General features: G+C 37.0%; 1 protein-coding gene across 8 annotated transcripts in view; it reads right to left on the reverse strand.

Moving 5' to 3' along the window:
• EFCAB5 (EF-hand calcium binding domain 5) overlaps positions 1-24,013 on the reverse strand; it is a 184,588-nt gene that overhangs the window by 95,253 nt on the left and 65,322 nt on the right. For all 8 annotated transcript variants that reach the window (XM_031010768.3, XM_055388570.2, XM_055388571.2 and 5 more), the window contains 2 exons: positions 22,329-22,377; positions 18,690-18,760 (listed from right to left, as the gene is read on the reverse strand). In XM_031010768.3, coding sequence (XP_030866628.1) covers positions 18,690-18,760; positions 22,329-22,377 — 120 coding nt within the window. The remainder of the gene's footprint in view (positions 1-18,689; positions 18,761-22,328; positions 22,378-24,013) is intronic.

Raw genomic sequence — 24,013 nt, forward strand, 5'->3', positions numbered from 1 at the left:
AATTTAAAAGCGCAAGCATCATAAAATGGAATTATTGACAGAGAGAAAGGTTTAGATTATCACAGTGAATTCAGGTGAAAAGATAAGAAAATTAATAAAATTAGAAAGAACAAATCTAATCCTACATAAGGATATTTAGTTTCCCTAATGTAGGCAGTCCAAAAATAGAATATAAGATGTATTCAAAGACATGAGAAAATGTTCCTGAAATGAAAAAAAAACAATGAAAATCAAAAGATCACACCATATTCAATACATTTTTAAAACAAAATGCTCTATACCAAGACAATTCTACTTAAACTCTTTAACTTTGAGGATGAACTTCAAGGTATCCCAGCTAACAACCAAGTCACCTACAAAATAAGCAACAGGAAGACACTGACTTTTCTGTTTTCTGTTTTCTTTTTTTCTAGTGTTTTAATAACAGAACATAGAACAATGCCTGGCAATCAATAAAATATTTTTTGAACTAATTAAAATGAATGAAGAAAAAAAAAACACTGACATCAGACTTCTCCACAACATTCAATACCAGGAAACAATTAAGCAATGTTCATGTTGTTTTAGGTGAAAAAAAAAGTGACCCAATTACAGTATACCATTCAAGGTATGGTTTAGGTATAAAGGCACTGTGTAGGCAGACATTCTCAATATATAAGAACTCAGAAAATATAGCACCCATGTGATCTTCTTTAAAAAACTACAATAAATTCAGCCAAGTAAGAGATGAATCAAAATAAATAATTTGGGAATAGCAAAACACATTGTAAAAGGACAGGAAATGAGCCTTGGATCCATTTAAATATTGAATTAAGATTAATCAACTATGGCAATTGTAATTACAGAAAAGAAGGTGAATAGTGTAAATCTGGATAAAATAAAAATTATAAAATAACTAAAACTGGGAAATAGACAAAAAGAAAGATATGAGAAAATATTAAATACTCTCATCTTTTATAGTAGGATATCAATTGTTATTTCCAAAATTAAAATATGTGTTTTTAAAAAATGACTGCACTCTTTTGTGATATATATTGCTATAGAGATATACAGATATGTATAGTTATTTCTTAGAATGTCTTTAGAATAAATTTTGTGAAGGTATGTTTAATTTCAGTAATTCCCTTATTTTCACTTTAGTGTCTTTTTCCTCTGTTGGAGTCAAGTACAATTATATTTTTATTTTCTAAGTAATCAAATGCTTGTAACTATTTATGGTCATCTACTTGCTATGTACCCATCTATCTGTAGTGGTGTAGTATATAAACCTGTTTTGATGTTCACCTAAGAAATTAATGATTTAAAAATTCTCATCTTTGCACTTTTATGTGTTGTTTGGATTCTTTTTAATGGTCCTGTATCACTTTTACAACATTGAATAATTTTCCTTAGAAAAATATGCCAAAGTAACAAGATTTAATTCTGGGTGATGGTAATATGCATATTGTTATTCTATTTTTTGTGTGGTTTTTTGTTTGGTTGGTTTTTGGATTGATTTTTTTTTTCTTTTTTTGAGACACGTTCTCGCTCTGTCACCCAGGCTGGAGTGCAGTGGCATGATCACGGCTCACTACAGCTGCAACCTCCCGAGCTCAAGCGGTACTCCCACCGCAACCTTTGAGTAGCTGGGACTAAAGGTGTGTGCCATTGTGCCAAGCTAATTTTTAAATTTTTTGTAGAGACAGGTCTTCCTATGTTGCCCAGGCTGGTCTCAAACTCCTGGGGCTCAAGAGATCCTCCCACCTAGGCCTCCCAAAGTGCTGGGATTATAGGTATAAGCCACTGTGGCTGGCTGTTATTCTATTGTTTTGTATTTATCTGTGTTTCAAAAATTCCTCATCCTATCTCATTTAAAAGTTTTAAGATTATAATTTCTCATCTGAGTACACATTTAGTAGCATTCCATAAAATTAGATATAAGATTTTGATCCAAAAGTTATTAAGGAGAGTTTTTTAAATATTTTCAAATGGTTGGACTTAATTTTTAAGTTTATTGTTTTCCAATTGTATTACATAATAAGAAAAGAATATACCATGTCATATTTCTACCTTTTGGAACTTATAAGGCATTCTTCGTGGCCTATTGTTGATGAATTTTGACCAAAATTTTATGAAAATTGGAAGAGGGTCACTGTAAGGATTAAAGTTCAATATACACATATAATGAGTTATTGATATTAATAGGTTCTTTATATTCTTATTTGTTTCTTACCTCTTCAATTTATCAAAGACTTTTAAAAAGTTTTACTACCTCACACCATAGACAAAAATTAACTCAAAGTGGATCAAAGACTTAAACAGACATAAATGTAAAAGCTAAAACTATAAAACTCTCAGAAGAAAACACAGGAATATATGACCTTGAATTAGGCAATGGTTTTTTGATATGACATCAAAAGCAAAATCAACAAAAGAAAAAAAAATAGACAAATTGGGCTTCATAAAAATTTAAAACTTTTGTGCTTCATAAAAATTTAAAACTTTTGTGCTTCAGATAACACCATCAAGAAAGTTAAAAAACAACCCACAGAATGGGAGAAAATACTTGCAAATCACATATTTGATAAAGGATTGAATATATAAAGAACAGTTATGATCCAATAATAAAAAGACAACCCAATTTTAAAATGAGATCTGAATAAACATTTTTTTCCAAAGCAGATATAGTAATGACCAATAAGTTGGGAGTTTGAGACCAGCCTGGCCAGCATGGAAAAACCCTGTCTCTACTAAAAATACAAAAATTAGCTGGGCGTGGTGGCAAGCACCTGTAATCCCAGCTACTTGGAAAGCTGAGGCAGGAGAATCGTTTGAACCTGGGAGGCAGAGGTTGCAGTGAGGCAGAGGTTGCAGTGAGCCAGTTGCACCATTGCACTCCAACCTGGGCAACAGAGCGAGACTCCACCTCAAAAAAAAAAAAAAAAAGAAATAACTAATAAGAACAATAAGAACATGAAAAGGTGCTCAAAATCATTTTTAGCCATCAAGGAAATGCATTTCAAAAGCACAATGTGCTACCACTTCATGCCCACAAAGATGGCTATAATAAAAAACAAAACAGAGAATAAGTGTTGGCAAGGATGTGAAACAATTGCAACCCTTGTAAACCGCTGGTGGGAATGTAAAATGGTGCAACTGCAGTAGAAAACAGTCTGGCATTGTTCTAAACTTCTCTTCTTGCTTCATTTCATTAATTTGATCTTCAAATAAATATGGGACTATGTGAAAAGACCAAATCTACATTTGATTGATGTACCTGAAAGTGACGGGGAGAATGGAACCAAGCTGGAAAACACTCTTCGGGGTATTATCCAGGAAAACTTCCCCAGCCTAGCAAGGCAGGCCAACATTCAAATTCAGGAAATACAGAGAACAGCACAAAGATACTCCTCGAGAAGAGCAATGCCAAGACACATAATTGTCAGATTTACCAAGGTTGAAATGACGGAAAAAAATGCTAAGGGCAGCCAGAGAGAAAAGTCGGGTTACCCACAAAGGGAAGCCCATCATACTAACAGCAGATCTCTCAGCAGAAACCCTACAAGCCAGAAGAGTGTGGGGGCCAATATTCAACATTCTTAAAGAAAAGAATTTTCAAGCCAGAATTTCATATCCAGCCAAACTAAGCTTCATAAGTGCAGGAGAAATAAAATCCTTTACAGACAAGCAAATGCTGAGAGATTTTGTCAACACCAGGCCTGCCTTACAAGAGCTCCTGAAAGAAGACTAAACACGGAAAGGAACAAGCGGTACCAGCCACTGCAAAAACATGCCAAATTGTAAAGACCATTGAGGCTAGGAAGAAACTGCATCAACTAACAGGCAACATAACCAGCTAACATCATAATGACAGGATCAAATTCACACATAACAATATTAACCTTAAATGTAAATGGGCTAAATGCTCCAATTAAAAGACACAGACTGGCAAATTGAATAGAGTCAAGACCCATCAGTGTGCTGTACTCAGGAGACCCATCTCACGTGCAGAGACACACATGGACTCAAAATAAAGGGATGGAGGAAGATCTACCAAGAAAATGGAAAGCAAAAAAAAGCAGGGGTTGCAATCCTACTTTCTGATAAAACAGACTTTAAATCAACAAAGATCAAAAGGGACAAAGAAGGTCATTATATAATGGTAAAGGGATCAATTCAACAAGAAGAGCTAACTATCCTAAATATATATGCACTCAATACAGGAGCACCCAGATTCATAAAGCAAGTCCTTAGAGACCTAAAAAGACACTTAGACTCCCACACAATAATAATGGGAGACTTTAACACCCCACTGTCAATATTAGACAGATCAACGAGCAGGTTAACAAGGATATCCAGGACTTGAACTCAGCTCTGCACTAAGCAGACCTAATAGACATCTACAGAACTCTCCACCCCAAATCAACAGAATATACATTCTTTTCAGCACCACATTGCACTTATTCCAAAATTGACCACACAGTTGGAAGTAAAGCACTCCTCAGCAAATGTTAAAGAACAGAAATCACAACAGTCTGTCTCTCAGGCCACAGTGCAATCAAATGAGAACTCAGGATTAAGAAACTCACTCAAAACCACACAACTACGTGGAAACTGAACAACCTGCTCCTGAATGACTACTGGGTACATAACGAAATGAAGGCAGAAATAAAGATGTTCTTTGAAACCAATGAGAACAAAGACACAACATGCCAGAATCTCTGGGACACACTTAAAGCAGTGTGTAGAGGGAAATTTATAACACTAAATGCCCACAAGAGAAAGTAGGAAAGATCTAAAATCGACACCCTAACATCACAATTAAAAGAACTAGAGAAGCAAGAGCAAACAAATTCAAAAGCTAGCAGAAGGCAAGAAATAGCTAAGATCAGAGCAGAATTGAAGGAGATAGAGACACAAAAACCCTTCAAAGAAATCAACGAATCCAGGAGCTGGTTTTTTGAAAAGATCAACAAAATTGATAGACCGCTAGCAAGACTAATAAAGAAGAAAAGAGAGAAGAATCAAATAGACGCAATAAAAAATGATAAAGGGGATATCACCACTGATCCCACAGAAATACAGACTACCATCAGAGAATACTATAAACACCTCTATGCAAATAAACTAGGGAATCTAGAAGAAATGGATAAATTCCTGGACACATACACCCTCCCAAGACTGAACCAGGAAGAAGTTGAATCTCTGAATAGACCAATAACAGGCTCTGAAATTGAGGCAACAATTAATAGCTTACCAACCAAAAAAAGTCCAGGACCAGATGGATTCACAGCCGAATTCTACCAGAGGTACAAAGAGGAGCTGGTACCATTCCTTCTGAAACTATTCCCATTAATAGAAAAAGAGGGAATCCTCCCTAACTCATTTTATGAGGCCAGCATCATCCTGATACCAAAGCATGGCAGAGACACAACAAAAAAAGAGAATTTTAGACCAATATCCCTGATGAACATCAATGCGAAAATCCTGAATAAAATACTGGCAAACCGAATCCAGCAGCACATCAAAAAGCTTATCCACCAAGATCAAGTTGGCTTCATCCCTGGGATGCAAGACTGGTTCAACATACACAAATCAATAAACGTAATCCATCAGCTAAACAGAACCGAAGACAAAAACCACATGATTATGTCAATATATGCAGAAAAGGCCTTTGACAAAATTCAACAGCCCTTCATGCCAAAAACTCTCAATAAACTAGGTATTGATGGAATGTATCTCCAAATAATAAGAGCTATTTACGACAAACCCACAGCCAATATCATACTGAATGGGCAAAAACTGGAAGCATTCCCTTTGAAAACTGGCATAAGACAGGGATGCCCTCTCTCACCACTCCTATTCAACATAGTGTTGGAAGTTCTGGCCAGGGCAATCAGGCAAGAGAAAGAAATAAAGGGTATTCTGTAGGAACCAGTCCCACAGGGTCGGTGGGTCTCTCCCCGTGTGCGGAGACGAGAGAGTGTAGAAATAAAGACACAAGACAAAGAGATAAAAGAAAAGACAGCTGGGCCTGGGGGACCACTACCACCAAGTCGCGGAGACCAGTAGTGGCCCCAAATGCCAGGCTGCACTGGTATTTATTGGATATAAGACAAAGGGGCAGGATAAGGAGAGTGAGCCATCTTCAGTGATAGGTAAGGCCATGTGGGTCATGTGTCCACTGGACAGGGGGCCCTTCCCTGCCTGGCAGCCGAGGCAGAGAGAGAGAGGAGACAAAGAGAGAAACAACTTACACCATTATTAGAGACTTTTAGTATTTTCACTAATTTGCTACTGCTATCTAGAAGGCAGAGCCAGGTGTACAGGATGGAACATGAAGGCAGACTAGGAGCGTGACCACTGAAGCACAGCATCACAGGGAGACAGTTAGGCCTCCAGATAACTGCGGGCGAGCCTGACTAATGTCAGCCCCTTCACAAGAGGTGGAGGAGTAGAGTCTTCTCCAAACTCCCCCTGGGAAAGGGAGACTCCCTTTCCTGATCTGCTAAGTAGCAGGTGTTTTTCCTTGACACTTACACTACTGCTAGACCACGGTCTGCCTGGCAACGGGCATCTTCCCAGACGCTGGCATCACCGCTAGACCAAGGAGCCCTCTGGTGGCCCTGTCTGGGCATAACAGAAGGCTCGCACACTTGTCTTCTGGTCACTCCTCACTATGTCCCCTCAGCTCCTATCTCTGTATGGCCTGGTTTTTCCTAGGTTATGATTATAGAGCAAGGATTATTACAATATTGGAATAAAGAATAAGTACTACTAATGATTAATTATATTCATATATAATCATATCTAAGATCTATATATGGTATAACTATTCTTTTTTTATATTTTATTATACTGGAACAGCTCGCGTCCTCAGTCTCTTGCCTTGGCACCTGGGTGGCTTGCCACCCACAGTATTCAATTAGGAAAAGAGGAAGTCAAATAGTCCCTGTTTGCAGATGACATGATTGTATATTTAGAAAACCCCATCGTCTCAGCCCAAAATCTCCTTAAGCTGATAACCAACTTCAGCATAGTCTCAGGATACAAAAATCAATCTGCAAAAATCACAAGCATTCTTATACACCAATAACAGACAAACGGAGAGCCAAATCATGAGTGAACTCCCATTCACAATTGCTACAAAGAGAATAAAATACCTAGGAATCCAACTTACAAGGGATGTGAAGGACCTCTTCAAGGAGAACCACAAACCACTGCTCAATGAAATAAAAGAGGGCACAAACAAATGGAAGAACATTCCATGCTCATGGATAGGAAGAATCAATATCGTGAAAATGGCCATACTGCCCAAGGTAATTTATAGATTCAATGCCATCCCCATCAAGCTACCAATAACTTTCTTCACAGAATTGGAAAAAACTACTTTAAAGTTCATATGGAATCAAAACAGAGCCCGTATTGCCAAGACAATCCTAAGCCAAAAGAACAAAGCTGGAGGCATCATGCTACCTGACTTCAAACTATACTACAAGGCTACAGTAAGCAAAACAGCATGGTACTGGTACCAAAACAGATATATAGACCAATGGAACAGAACAGAGGCCTCAGAAATAACACCACACATCCATATATCTACAGCCATCTGATCTTTGACAAACCTGACAAAAACAAGAAATGGGGAAAGGATTCCCTATTTAATAAATGGTGCTGGGAAAACTGGCTAGCAACATGTAGAAAGCTTAAACTGAATCCCTTCCTTACAAAAATTAATTCAAGATGGATTAAAGACTTAAATGTTAGACCTAAAACCACAAAAACCCTAGAAGAAAACCCAGGCATTACCATTCAGGACATAGGCATGGGCAAGGACTTCATGAATAAAACACCAAAAGCAATGGCAACAAAAGCCAAAATAGACAAATGGGATCTAATTAAACTAAAGAGCTTCTGCACAGCCAGAGAAACTACCATCAAAGTGAACAGGTAACCTACAGAATGGGAGAAAATTTTTGCAATCTACCCACCTGATAAAGGGCTAACATCCAGAATCTACAAAAAACTTAAACAAATTTACAAGAAAAAATCAAACAACCGCATCAAAAAGTGGGCAAAGGATATGAACAGACACTTTTCAAAAGAAGACATTTATGCAGCCAACAGACATGAAAAAATGCTCATCATCACTGGTCATCAGAGAAATGCAAATCAAAACCACAATGAGATACCATCTCACACCAGTTAGAATGGTGATCATTAAAACGTCAGGAAACAATAGGTGCTGGAGAGGATGTGGAGAAATAGGAACGCTTTTACACTGTTGGTAGGAGTGTAAACTAGTTCAACCATTGTGGAAGACAGTGTGGCAATTCCTCAAGGATCTAGAACTAGAAATACCATTTGACCCAGTGATCCCATTACTGGGTATATACCCAAAGGATTATAAATCATGCTACTATAAAGACACATGCACACGTATGTTTATTGCGGCACTATTCACAATACCAAGGACTTGGAACCAACCCAAATGTCCATCAATGATAGACTGGATTAAGAAAATGTGGCACATATATACCATGGAATACTATGCAGCCATAAAAAAAGATGAGCTCATGTTCCTTGTAGGGACATGGATGAAGCTGGAAACCATCATTCTGAGCAAACTATCACAAGGACAGAAAACCAAACACCGCATGTTCTCACTCATATGTGGGAACTGAACAATGAGAACACTTGGACATAGGACACATTACACACCGGGGCCTGTCGTGGAGTAGGGGGATGGAGGAGGGATAGCATTAGGAGAAATACCTAATGTAAATGACGAGTTAATGGGTGCAGCAAACCAACACGGCACATGTATACATATGTAACAAACCTGCACGTTGTGCACATGTACCCTAGAACTTAAAGTGTAATAAAAAAAAAAAGAAAAGAGAACAATCTGGCAGTTCCTCAAAAGGTTAAACACAAAGTTTTCACATGACCCAGCAATTCCACTCCCAAGAGAACAGAAAACACATATTCATGTAAAAACTTAGGCACAGATGTTCATAGTAGTATTATTTACAGTAGCCAAAAAATGAAAACAACCGAAATGTCCACCAACTGATGAGTGGATAAATAAAAGGTAGTATGTTCATAAAAAGGAATATCATTTGGCAATAAAAAGAAATGAAGTACTGATACATGCTACAACATGGAGTAACCTTGAAGACATTATGACAAGCACAAGAAGCCAAAAACAAAAGACCACATATTGTATATTCCATATATATGAAATGTTCAGAATAGACAAAGCTATGGAGACAGAAAGAGATTTGTGGCTGCCTAGGGCTGGAGGTTTGGAAGGAAATGGGGAGTGACTGCTAATGGGTATGGAGTTTCTTTTGTGGGTGAAAATGTTCTAAAATGGATTGTTTTAATGGTTGTACTCCTCTGCAAATATACTAAAGCCCATTCAACTGTACACTTTAAATGGGTATAAGGTAGGTATAGTAGGTTGGATAATGGCTCTCGAAGATGTAAAGTCCTAATCCCTGGATCTGTAAATGCTTCCTTATATGGGAAAAGAGTCTTTGCAGATGTGATTAAGGATTTTGAGATGGGGAGATTATCCTAAATTATCTAGGTAGACCCTAAAATGCAATCACATATATCCTTTTAAGAGGGAGATTTCTCAGACAGGAGAAGAAAAGGCAATGTGACCACAAAGACAGGGACTGGTGATGCAGCCACAAGTAAAGGAATGCCAACAGCCACCAGAAGTTGGAAGAGCCAAGGAACAAATTCTTCCACAGACCCTCGTGAGAGCAGTGCAGCCCTGCCAACACCTTCATTTTGGCCCAGTGATACTGATCTTGGACTTCTGGCCTCCAGAGCTGTGAGAAAATAAATGTCTGCTGTTTTCAGCAACCAAGTTTGCAGTAATTTGCTACAGCAGCCACAGGAAATAAATGCAGTTTGTAAATTATATCTGAATAAAGCTGCTACCAAAAAAAGTTTAAAAGTCTGCACAATTATTGTAAATTTTTTACCTTTTATATATATTTTTATATATTCTATTACAATGTGCTATAAACTCATAAAGCTTAAGAGAGTCCTATTAACTTCATTAATTTTAAATTTTAAAATATAAAAAAATTTTTTTTTTTTGAGATGGAGTCTTGCTCTGTCACCCAGGCTGGAGTGCAGTGGCATGATCTCAGCTCGCTGCAACCTGTCTCCCGGGTTCAAGCGATTCTCCTGCCTCAGCCTCCCAAGTAGCTGGGACTACAGGCACATGCCACTATGCCCAGCTAATTTTTGTATTTTTGGTAGAGACAGGGTTCACCATGTTGGCCAGGCTGGTCTCAAACTCTTGACCTCCAACGGTCTGCCTGCCTCGGCCTCCCAAAGTGCTGGGATTACAGGCGTGAGCCACCGCACCCAGCCTTAAAATATAAAATTTTCACATTTACAAATATAAAAAATAGTCTTGATCTCATTAAATGATTTTTAACCTTGAAATCTGCTTATTTACTTGTTTATTTAATGTATCTGCTATTCCTTTAATAATTTTCTTATTTTCATCTTTTTTCATCCTTTTATATTAGATGTTTAGCTTATAAAATGCATATAGTACAGCTTTTATTTTTTTAATCAGCAAAACCCATCAATCATTAGATGGGCTATTGACTTAATAGATTAGGGGGATTGGGGAAGAGAGGAAAACATACTGCTTTATCAAATGACGCAGCTTTTCGTTTTTTTGTTTTGAGACAGGGTCTCACTCTGTTGCCCAGAGTGCAGTGGTGCAATCATGGTTCACTGCAGCCTGACTTCCCAGGCTCAAGCAATCCTCTTAGGTCTCAGCCTCCTGAGTAGCTGGGATTACAGGCGTGAGCCACCATGCCTGGCTATGTTTTTAATCTTTTGTACAGACAGGGTCCCACTATGTTGCCCGGGCTGGTCTTGAACTCCTAGGTTCAAGCGATCCTCCTGCCTTGACCTTCCAAAATGGTGGGATAACAGGTGTGGGTCACCACTCTGGGCTAAATGATGCACCTTGATTTCAGAGATGCAAAAGGAAAACCACTCATCTTGGAATTATGGAAATATGATTGTTTGGACTTCCTGTTTAGAAGTCTCCAACCACACAGAAGAATAGGAAAAGTTACATTTTAAACTGACATGGTCAGAGAAGACCTCTGTCTCTATAAATTGGGAAGAACGAGGGGTTCATTTTTACAATATTCTCTTAATAATAGTTTGTGTAATTTTTAAAAATTTACTCCAGTGATGTTACTTGGGCAGTTTATGAGTAAAATAAGACTCTGGAATAAATTTAATCCCAACTGAACAAGAATAAGAAGTCATACTCGATTTATCTTTTCATTTCAGTCTGGCAGATTAAATTGTATTTCCCAATAAATATGAAAAGATAATGGAGGGATGACAGCTTCATCAACAGCAGACAAAGTAACAAGAAGCCACATGGAACTAGGGTTTTCTTACCACTTCTAATTTATCCACTGCTTGTCTACCCATTTCTTCCCCTAATAAATCTTGGGATGACTGAAAAAATTTTACCTAATATTGTGTATGCTATTTGCAGCTGAGTTTGCTAAAAGCAAAAACAACAAAAAAAAAGACTATTTTCCATTCTTCTGGTTTTGATTTATCTTCTATCAACAGGACAATAGGTAGTGTATTAAAATATATACATTCTTGAAAAAATTCATGCTATACTCTTCTTTCTGTAAAAATCAAAATTTACATGGACACTAAAAAATCTCTCATTCAGCTGGGCGCAGTGGCTCACACCTATAATCCCAGCACTTTGGGAGGCAGAGGTGGAAGGATCACTTGAATCCAGGAATTTGAGACCAGCCCGGGCAACACAGGGAGATTAATGTCCACAAAAATAAACAAAATTAGCCAGGCAAAGTGGCATGTGCCAGGCAAAGTGGCATCCCCCCTACTCAGGAGGCTGATGTGGGAGAATAACCTGAGCCCAGGAGGTTGAGGCTGCAGTGAGCTGAAATTGTGCCAATTCACTCCAGCCTGGGTGATAGAGTGAGACTCTGTCTCAAAAAAATAAGATAAAATCTCAGTAATTCAAATTTTGTAAAATGTTCTACTTTTATTTTCCATTGTAAAGGAAGAAAATAGTAATGTAGAAAAACTTTTATTTGGAAAATTAGCTACCTATAAAAAGAAGGTTTGTTTAATAAACATAGTGATATGCTTTGCTAGCCATTTTAGGGGGAAAAAATTAAGTTAGATTCTCACCTTCTATTACTTATCAAAACAATTTTCAAGTTAATTTTAAAAAGTAAAAAGAGCTAGAAAAAACTAGGTGAATATTTAACTGATTTGGGAAGAAGAGAAGCTTCTAAGCATGGGAGCAATAAAAAAGATCTCCAAAAAAAATCTATAAATTTGTTTGCATAAAATTTTAAAATATTTTTGTAAATTAGAAACCACCAAAATTTTAAAACAATTGAGAAACGTTGAAAAATATGTTAACAGAAAAACCAAACGCTATAAAATATTTTAAAGAAGTTTATTCTGAGATAATATAAGTGACCACAGCCTGAGGAAAACACAAACCCAAGAATCCTTGAGTAAGTGGTCCTAAGGCAGTCAGATTACAGTTTGGTTTTATACATTTTAGGGAGGCAGAATTTACACGCAAAGACATAAGTCAATACACGGAAGGTATACATTGGTTAGGCCCCAAAAGATGGGATATCTTGAAGCAGGGGTTTGCAGGTTATAGGTGGATTCAGAGATTATTTAATTTGCAATTGTTTAAAGGAGTAAGGCTCTGTCTAAAACTTGGAGTCAGCAGAAAGGAATGTTTTAAGATAAGGCTGCTATGTGGCAAGACTGATGGCCTACAGGCTTGACTTAACCCTTACCTGACATGGCCTTAGGTCTTGTTTATAACTTAGTATCTTATTGCCAAAAAGAGTCTGTTTTGTCAGTTTTAGGATCTGTATTTTAACATTAACAATCGTCACTTACTGTGCCTAAACTCCAAACGGGAGGAGATATAATGAGGCATGCCTGACCTCCCTTCTTGTCATGGCAGGGAATTCAGTTTTTAAGGTTTTTCTGGGGTTCCCTTGGCTAAGAGGGGGTCTGTTCAGTCAGCAGAAGGCTTAGGATTATATTTTTAGCTTACAAACATATGCAATTTGTGATCATAAATAATGTCTTTAATATATAATGAACATTTACAATTCCATAAGAAAAAATAAAAATCAGGTAAGATGGCCAAAGGATCTGAATGCATAATTTATGTAAGAAGAAATTTTTAAATTACATAGAATAATCTTTAATCTCACCAGAAATCTCAAAGATAAGAGTTAAAAAACAAAATGCCATCAAATTACTTTTATTTGTTTGAGACAAGGTCTTGCTCTGTCATCCAGGCTGGAGTGCAGTGGCTTGATTATAGCTCACTGCAGCCTTGAACTCCTGGGCTCATGCAATCCTGACTTGGCCTCACCAAGAGATTTCTTATACTCAATAATACCTACTGTTGGTGATAATACGGTGCCTTGAGAGCCATCATGCATTGCTGAGGAGAATAAATCAGTATAACCAAGAACACAATTTGACAAATAGATACTAAAACCTCAAATATTTATTCTTTGACATATTTGTTCCATTTCTGGGACTCTAACACTGAAACTGTGTCTTAGCTCAGGCTGCAATAACAAAATACCATAGACTGGGTGACTTAAACAACAGAGATTTATTTTCTTACATCTCTAGAGGCTGGAAAGTCCAAATCAAGGTGCCCACAGAGGCCAGGCGCAGTGGCTCACACCTGTAATCCCACAACTTTGGGAGGCCGAGGTAGGCAGATCATGAGGTCAGGAGTTCAAGACCAGCCTGGCCAACGTGGTGAAACCTTGTCTCTACTAAAAATACAAAAAAAAAATTAGCCAGGAGTGGTGGCACTCTCTTGTACTCCCAGCTACTCAGGAGGCTGAGGCAGGAGAATCGCTTGAACCTGGGAGGTGGAGGTTGCAGTGAGCCAAGATTGCACCACTGCACTCCAGACTGGGCGACAGAGCAAGACTCCATCTCAAAAAAAAAAAAAAAAGTGCCCACAGAGTTAGTATCTGGTGAGGGTTATTCAATAAAAATTATAGAAGGCAGTTGTCTTGGACTAAGCTCCTGAACCAGGCCCAACAGACCAGACTAAAAATCAAAATGGAGTAACTCAGACTGAGGTTCCACAACACTAAACTAAAACTAAATTGTTATCTAACCTTTAGAGAAATCAGAAAATTTCGCCTCCACTGAGCAATAACAAGGCACCTTGCCCCTGCCTCCAAAATGTCAATGGAGATTGAATGGGGAACTTGGATCTTTATGCCCACCTGGCAGTAGAGAGGTGGCACTCCCCTTCTTCCACCAGCATGGTATCAGAGGAAGCTTTTTAAAAGAAGATGCAAATAAGATCCCAGGTCTCATAGTGATAGATGCAGGAGAAGCTAAGGAAACCTTGCACAGGGTCTTGCCTGGGCATGCCTGCAACTGATTGGGGGACCACATGTACATTGGGAGAATGGGGCAGAGCCACCAATAATTCACACCTTATGCAAGGGGAGAAGCCAGGCCTCTTCGGCTCCCATGTGGTGACCTGGTATTCAGTCTGTGAAGTGAGAACCTGTTGGATGGACCCTCTTTTTCTTTGTGGAGAGCTTTCTTTTCGCCTAATAAATCCATCTTCACCCTTCAATGTGTCTGCGTGCCTCATTTCCCTAGTTGTGAGACAAGAACTTGGATTTTAGCTGAACTAAGGAGCAAAAAATCCTGCATCAATAGCATTATAACCAAAATGTCCAAGACAAAACAGAAGATCACATATTGTATGAGGAACTAGGAAAATCTGAACTTGAATGAGAAAATTTAATCAGCAGATGCCAACACTGAGATGACGCAGCTGTTGGAATTATCTGAGAAGGATTTTAAAGCAGCCACTATAAAAATAATTCAACAAGCAATTATGAACATACTTAAAATAAATTAAAAACTTAAAAGTCTCAGCAAAGAAATAAAAGACATTAAGAAAAACGAAAATTTTGAAAAATACAACTCAGGAGGCTGAGGTGGGAGGATCACATCTCTTTTTTTTTTTTTCTTTTTCTCCCTTCCCCAAAACCACATTTCTTAAAAAAACAACAACAAGGCTGGGCACAGTGGCTCACGCCTATAATCCCAGCACTTCAGGAGGCTGAAATGAGAGGATCTCTTGAGCTCAGGAGTTTCAGACTAGCCTGGGCAACATAGGGAGACCCTGTTTCTACAAAAATAAAATTTAGCCTTATATGGTGGTGCATGACTGTGGTCCCAGCTACTTGGGAGGCTAAAGTGGGAGGATGGCTTGGGCCTGGGAGGTTGAAGCTGCAGTGAGCCGTGATCATGCCACTGCACTCCAGCCTGGGTAACAGAGCAAGACCCTGTCTGACAAAGAACAACAACAACAAAAACTACTGAAATAAAAAGCTCAAGGTATGGGCTTAGCATCAGTGTGGAAAAGACAGAGGAAGGAATCAATGGACTTGAAGACAGAACAGTAGAATTTACCCGAACAACAGAGGAAATAACAGACCCCCCCTCCTCCAAAAAAAAAAGAGGAAAAAAGAAATAACAGAATCTCAGAGTCTCAGCAACATGTGTGATTATAATAAAAGATCTAACATTCATGTCTTCAGAGTTCAGAACACTAAATACAAACCAACAAGAGAAAAACAATACTTTACCTACTGAGGAAAATTAATCGGAATGAAGTGGATTTTTCATCACCAACCATGGAGATCAGAAGGAAATGAGAGAACATTTTCAAGGGCTAAAATAGAAGAACTTTCAATCAAGAATTCTATATCCAGTGAAATTATCATTCAGGAATAAAGGGAAAATAAAGACATTCTCAGACAATGTAAAACTAATAGAAGTTGTCTCATCTGTAGATCTGCTGTAAAAGAATGGCTATAGAAGAAATTCTCTAAATAGAGTGCATAAAAGAAGGAATCTTGAAACATCGGGAAGGAAGAACAATGAAAAAAGCAAAAAACACAGGTAAATACAACAGACTTTTCTTCTCATCTTGAGTTTTCTAAATGATGTTTAACAGTGGAAGCAAAGTGTAACAGTGCCTGATGTGATGGATGTATGGGAAATATTTCAGACAATGATGTTTTAAGTGGCAAAGTGGAAAACAACTTAAAGGAAGGTAAGATTTCTACATTTCCCCTGAACTGGCAAAATGTCATTACCAGTAGACCCAGTAGACCTTTGTGGTACTGAAATAGTTTTGTATCTTAATTTTGGTGGTGGTAACAGAAATCTACACGTGCTAAAATAACATAATATTATACACACACATTATATCAATGTTAATTTCCTGGTTTTGATATTATACTAAAGTCAGGCAAAATATAACCTTTGGGGAAACTGGATGAAGGGCATATGGGACCTCTCTGTACTATCTTTGCAACTTCTTGTAAATATATAATTATTACAAAATAAAAAAATTTTAAAACATGTTTTAAAGAATATTTATTGATATAGAGAAATGATCAAGAGATGATATTAAGTGAAAAAAGTAGGATATTAGGCATAACCAAAAATCTATATGGAAAAACCACAAAATTAAAACTAAAAACTTACATGTCTCACTATGAATATAATAGACACTATAAAGCACAAGGGTCAAGACTATGATGACCTTTGAAGTCAGGCTGACCTGGGTCTAGTCTAACTCTGTCACTTATGTGCTATGTGATCTCAAGGAAAGTGTTCAACCTTTTTAGGTCTCATTTGCAAAATGAACATAATAATAACTGAGTTGTGTGACGATTACACAAGAAAGTGCATGTAATAACCTCAGTACACAATATGGCACATAAAAAGGAGTCAAAAGTGTTAGCTATTATTATTATTCAAAAAAATATAGTGTTAACTGTGGCTTTTATTGGTGGTAAATTGTGGATTTAAAATTGTTTACTTCTTTATATTTTTATGCCTTTAAATTTCTATAATGAACTTCTATTATCTTTTATGGAGACATAATTCACATATCATAAAATTAATATATTTTATAATGGTTTTTAGACATGAAGGTCTCACTATGTTGCCCAGGTTGGTCCCAAACTCCTGGTCTTAAGCAATCCTCTTGCCTCAGCCTCCCTAGTCATTGGCATAAGCCACCACATCCGGCCTACTTTTATAATGAAAAAAATAGGAAAATGTTCTAACTTGCGCACTTTTAGGGAAACTAATATAAGACAAATAGGCAAGTACCACTGAACATCAGTCCCTTGCAAAGAAATGTAAGTTATGTTTATTACTGTATTAAAGAGATAAAGCTTTGACTTTTCATGAACAATTTTAATACTATCATTTGTTCCTCTGTGTATTTTTCTTCCAGTAGCTTGTCTCATTTGTATCTATGGAATTTTAATTTATGGAGGTGACTGAGTGATGACATGCAGAGGCTAATGCCACTGAAAGAAAATTTTTATTACTTAAGACTTCCGAGTGAAGAAAGCATGCCACACCATGCAGGGCCACAGGGGAAGCACCAGGTTTGGGTCAGGAGGCGGAACAGAAAGGAGCAAAGGGACAGCCTAAGCCAGAATCCTTACTGGAGTTTCCAGAAATGCAAGCCACGACAGGTTAAACAGTTGAGGATTGGCTGGTTTGAATAATTCTGGCAGACTCTGAGGCACAAGGGCTATCTCTGGTTGTCTGGTACCTGGTTCTGGGTTGATTTAGAGCAGGAGAAATATTAGCTCAGTGTGTGAGAATTAGTAAGGAGATGGTTCATAGTATGGATTCTGGATCACAGGGGAGATATAAACAACTGTTGCCATTAGTTTGGCCTTGTGAGTAATGGATGACAAATAGACAAACACAGAATCTAAGAAAACACAGTTAGAACATAACTGAGGTAGAATTTGCCAAATTCTTATCTATACAATAATTTTTAAAAGAATTCCAGAAATCCCTCATACAGAACTTTGAAACTGTATATAGTGCATAATCTTCACCTTCAGTCGTGCAAAGGTGTATGAAAAGAGAAACAGAAAGTTACCTTGACTCTGGAACTCATCAGAGAAAAACAAGGGGAAATGGAGAAACATGAAAAAATATATAAGTAGGCTGTGTAAGACTTAGGACTCTGGTACCATTAAATTGCTTATTTCACTTATTCCATTACAATAGAATCATACTTTTTCATATGCAATATTATGTAGACTTTGAAACCAAACTGACTGAATACAAATTTCCCCAGTTTTACTAATTGTGAAACAGTGTGCAAGTTATTTAACCTTTCTACATCTTGATGTCTTCATCTGTAAAAGCGGAGGAAAGGGTTGCTGAGAGGGTTAACCAAGTTTATGTATGATACCTGGCCCATAGGAAAGTTTTTATAAGTTTTAGATCTCATTATTGTTTGAATAACCAGATTTCACTGAATATAAGATGCTGGTTTTTCTTGATCTTACCAGAAGGTGTCAGTGGAAGATTTTTATACTCTCACATCATGCGTGATACTGATCGAAAGAAATTGTAAAATTTCAGAGGAGTTGAAATATTTTAAAGTACATATTTTAGAATGTATAAAATAAGTTTTGTGCTTTCATTTAATACTAATTTAATGATGTGTGACAGCCACCAACAGACAATTGAAACTGACAAAATAATTCAATTCAAACATTGAATAATGTAACTCTTACTTCTGTAAATTCCATTTTGTTCAATCTTGGTTCTGTTGAGTCAGTAATATCCAGTTGTTTGCAGTGTGATCCTATTTATGGAATGAAGATTATCTGCTAGTTAGTTAGGTTGTAATATATATTTGATATTTATACTATAGTGCTTTAAAAGAACATAAAATTATTTATTAGCTAATGTCTATCCATAATTACAATAAAGTGAATTACATATAGTTGGGTAACATACCAAATACTACAAAATTATTACTTTTCCTGGCTGAGCAAGCAAACCAAATACTAAAAAAAAAGAGCCTATATTTTTAATGTCTGGATTGGGATAAAGCAGAAATAAATATGCACATCAATAGTACAAAAGGCTACAAAAACATCTGTGTTGGTTTATGCTAGCAGGTCCTTAAACAAAACACTTCTGCAAGCTTTCTTTTTAAAAACTTTATTTTGTCTTTAATGTTTCTTAAATTAAATAATGCATAAAAATGTTCTTTTAGTTAACAAATTCAAATAATACAAAAATATAAGCAAAAAAACATGAATATCTTCCTTTTTCTCTACCTCCCATCAGCACTCTCACTCCTTTCTGCCCCAGATGTAACCACTGTCAACAGTTTATCATCCTTCCAGCAACCTTTCTATGCATTTCTGTATGTATACAAATGTATATATATATATATATATATATATATATATATACACGTGTACCTTTTGTTTTTCTATTTATAAATATGATCATTTTGATGTGCAACTTGCTTTTTCATTTACCACTCATAGTAGCTTTTTTTCAAATAGGACCTAGGGCTCAGGGAAAGTTTGTAATGTGTATATAGATTGGGAGTCATCAGCTGCAGTCATGGACTTGAATAAGAAAACCCACAGAATGTGTATAGTGTGTATAGTGACAAGAAAGCCTAAAAGGAAACTCTGGAAAACAAAATTTAAGGTGCAAGCAAAAGACGAGTCAAGAAACAAAAACACTAAAAGGTGATCAAAAATAGAAGAAAAAAATCAAGAGAATGATATCACAAAAACCAAGAAAAAAGAGTTTCATAAATTAGAGTGATCAGTAATGATGAATGTGACCGTTAGTTCAAATACAGATTTTTAAACCTTCATTTGATATGACAATTTATGTAATCCTTATTGACCTTACAAGAGAAAAATACATAAATTGTATGAAAGCTCATGATGAAAGAACTATACACTGGCTTCCTCTCCTACTTCTAATAGTAACTCTTCCTGCCTATCATGGGTTGGCACAAGGGCATAGAAAAGACTTTTCAATCACTCTTGAATTTGGTAAGTGCTAATTATGAGATATATGTTATTGTGGCCATAGGAAGACTATATAAATTTTCATATAAACTTATGCATTAGATGCAGACATTTCCATCCCAGACCTTCCCCCAAGCTCCAGATGATTACACAAACCAGACGTTTCTAGCAGTAACAGTTGCTATTAAGTATACCTGTCTGTCTGTCTCTGACTGGAGTTTGAGCAACTTAAGGGTAGGAAACATGTCTTGTCAGTCCTCTTTGCATTCTCTAACTCATTACAGTATCTGGAACTAAGTGAGGGCTCAATGAATATTGACCGAATGAATAGTACAGAAATAAATACTGTAGTATAGGAGGTGAGAGGAGAAACAATCACTGTCAGTTGGAATGCTCTGGAATTTCTGTAATTTTATCAGGATCCCAAACTGAGTTCTCTTAACTCACTCCTTCTGTACCCTCATTCAAAAATAAATGAAGCTATTTCAATGATTTTTTGAAACAAGAGTAAAAGATGAGCTGACTGAAGAATTATGGTTTTTGGAAAATGTGAGAACAGGTAGAAGGACAAAAGGTTATCAGTAAGGCCCAAATCATGCTTGGAGATCAGTGATCAGGAAGACGGGAAGCATATTTTATTTTTAAAAGTGACAACAGACTTCAGACAATGTATTGTTGTCAATGTAACAAAAGTAGTCAAATAATCAATTGGAAAAAAATCTACTGGATATTAATTATGTAAATCTCAGGACCCAAACTCTAGTTCCTATGGGACAAGTGAGGTTTTTTTTTTTTCCCACCTAATTTCATATAGGGAAATCTTTCTGAAAACAAAAGCACCAAAATCTGTGACTCTCCATAGGGGTGGTACTGTCCTCCTTTCCTCCCAGGGAGCATGGTGGAAATTTTTGGGTGAATTTTTATTGCCACAGTGATGAGGAATAGGAGCAGAGGCAGAACACATGGAATTCTTGCACAATAGACTTTCCCCCTTCTGCAGGACATTCAAGTAGATGAAAAACCTGATTATAATAATTTTGAACTTAGAACCCAACTCTGTTTTACATATAAATGCAGAATATAATTTTGCTGTGGAATTTTCCAAGAATATAACTTATATGAAAATTTGAGGGAGAATTATACTTTGTTTAATTCTGGAACTTTACCAAGAGTTGTTCACCATTTCAGGACTTGTGTAATAGGGAGTAATATAAATTGTATCTGAATTCTAATACAACACACCTGTGTCAGTCTGCATTTCTGGGAATTCTATATATATATATATTCATTTTGCCCTATTCCAAAATGTCAAAAACAAATAAAATGGTCAATTGTATATAATTTTACTTCTCTTATATCTAAAGGTACATTATAAGTAGGTAGAAATGTCTGACTACTCTATTACGTCTTCTAGCGAAGTTGTAACAAAGCATTTATATATTGAAATACAGTGCATATAATTTTCTTTCTTTCTTTTTTTTTTTTTTTAGAAGGAGTCTCACTCTGTCACCCAGGCTGGAGTGCAGTGGCGTGATCTCAGCTCACTGCAACCTCCACCTCCTGGGTTCAAGTGATTCTCCTGCCTCAGCCTCCCAAGTAACTGAGATTACGGACGCCCGCCACCATGCCCGGCTAATTTTTGTATTTTAGTAGAGACAGTCTTTCACTATGTTGGCCAGGCTGGTCTCAAACTCCTGACCTCAAATGATCCGCCCATCTCAGGCTCCCAAAGTGCTGGGATTACAGGCGTGAGCCACTGTGCCCGGCCTCTGAAGAAGTCTTAATCCTAGTATATATAGTAACAGAACTGGATGAGATTATCCAGGGAAATTTATGTAACATGAAAAGGGAACTCAAGAAACAACATTTGAGAAACAGAGAATGACCCCAGGAGGGTTATAGTGAAGGTGTAGGATATAAGAGTGGGTAGAGTCAAGGAAATTCAAACTAAGGAATTCACGGAGGCAATGTTCAACTCTGGTAAATCTTAGCGTGAGTCACCATGCCTGGCCAGTGCATATAATTTTCTTATGCCTTTACTTTTATTTCTCCTTTACATCACAGTTATGACATCATATCTTTCTTTTAAAATTCTATGTATGTAAGAAATATTTTCTAGGAATGTCATAGGATAATAAAAGAGTATTGCAGAGTACTGGTAATAAAATGGACACCAGACTAAAAGGATTGAGAATCACAGATTGCTTTTCTGCTTTTATACATTCTGTATCTGGACAGCATGGAAGAGCCTAATTGCCCCTGCAAGAGTTTTGAATAACATCTGTCTCATGTTGACTCTTCATCTGAATTCAGTGTCCCCCACCCAAAAAAGAAATAAAAATAAAAATATCAGAGTAATAGGAGACTTACCAAGCTTGAAATCTGGATTTTGAAAGAATTCATGAAGAACATTCTGAATCTGCAAATCAAAAGAGGAAAAAAAGAAAGAAACCATATGCCACTCCTCAGTTACCACATATTTGTTATTTTAGACTAAAAGCCATCTATAGTCTTTCTGTTTTAGTATTGGGTGATCTTTCCAACCCAAGGACAGAAATAGTAATAAGTCACATGTACTTTCTACAAGGGGGTCTTCAAAAAGTTCATGGAAAATGTGTATTATGAAAAAAATATGCATGGATTTCAATTTTTTTTGCACCAAAATAAACTTGTCATTAACTTGTTATGTCTGAACAAGATCTAGCTTGAAGAACTAAAAAGGATAAGACATCAGTTTGAAAAGAGCCCCTATTAGAGCAACATGAATTCTGCTAAAATTGAAGCAAAAACATTAAATTTATGGTAAAGCTTGGCGGGAAGAATGGTGAAATCACTGGTGTTTTATGAAGTGTTTATGGGGACAATGCTCCAAAGAAATCAGCAGTTTACAAATGGATAATTCATTTTAAGAAAGGATGAAATGATGTTGAAGATAAAGCCCATGGTGCAGACTATCCACACCAATTTGCAAGAAAAAAATCATCTTGCTCATGCCCTTATTGAACAGGACTAAAAATTAACAGCAGAAGCAATAGCCAACACATAGACATCTCAGTTGGCTCTGCTTACACAATTCTGACTGAAAAATTAAAGTTGAAAAAATTTCCAGTCAATTGGTGCCAAAACCATTGCACCCAGATCAGATGCAGACAAGAACAGAGCTTCAAATGGAAATTTTAAACAGTGGGATGAAGATCCTGAAACATTTCTTCCAAGAATTGTACCAGGAGAGGAAACATGGCTTTACCAGTATGATCCTGAAGACAAAGCACAATCAAAGCAATGGTTGGTTACCAAGATGTGGAATTGATCCTGTCAAAGCAAAAGCAGACTGATCAAGAGCAAAGGTCATGGCAACAGTTTTTGGGATGCTCAAGGCATTTTGCTTATTAACTTTCTGGAAGACCAAAGAACAATAACATCTGTTTACTATAAGTGTGTTCTGAGAAACACTAGCTAAAGCTTTAGCAAAAAACCGTCTGGGAAAGCTTCACCAGAGAGTCCTTCTCCACCATAACAATGCTCTTGCTCATTCTTCTCATCAAACAAGGGCAAGCTGGGCACAGTGGCACACACCTGTAGTCCCAGCTACTCAGGAGGCTAAGGTAGAAGAACTATGAGTTTGTGCCAGCCTGGACAAAATAGCAACACCCATCTCCACTAACAAAACAAGAACAATTTTGTGAGAGTTTCAATGAGAAATCATCAGGCATCCACCTTACAGTACTGATTTAGCTCCTTCTGACTTTTTATTTTCTAATCTTAAAAAAATCATTAAAGGACACCTATTTTTCGTCAGTTAATAATGCAAAAAATACTGCATTGAAATGGTTAAATTCCCAGGACCCTCAGTTCTTTAGGGATGGACTAAATGGCTGGTATCATCACTTACAAGTGTCTTAAACTTGATGGAGCCTCTTTTTATTTATTTGCCATTTAAAAAGTAATGGCAAAAACCACAATTACTTCTGCACCAAGATAGTATTTGAGACAGGGTTTCACCATGTTGGCCAGGCTGGTCTTGCACTCGTGGGCACAAGCGATCCTTCTGCCTC

Source organism: Gorilla gorilla, chromosome 4 (genome assembly GCF_029281585.2).
Source record: "Gorilla gorilla gorilla isolate KB3781 chromosome 4, NHGRI_mGorGor1-v2.1_pri, whole genome shotgun sequence".
NCBI lineage: Eukaryota > Metazoa > Chordata > Mammalia > Primates > Hominidae > Gorilla > Gorilla gorilla.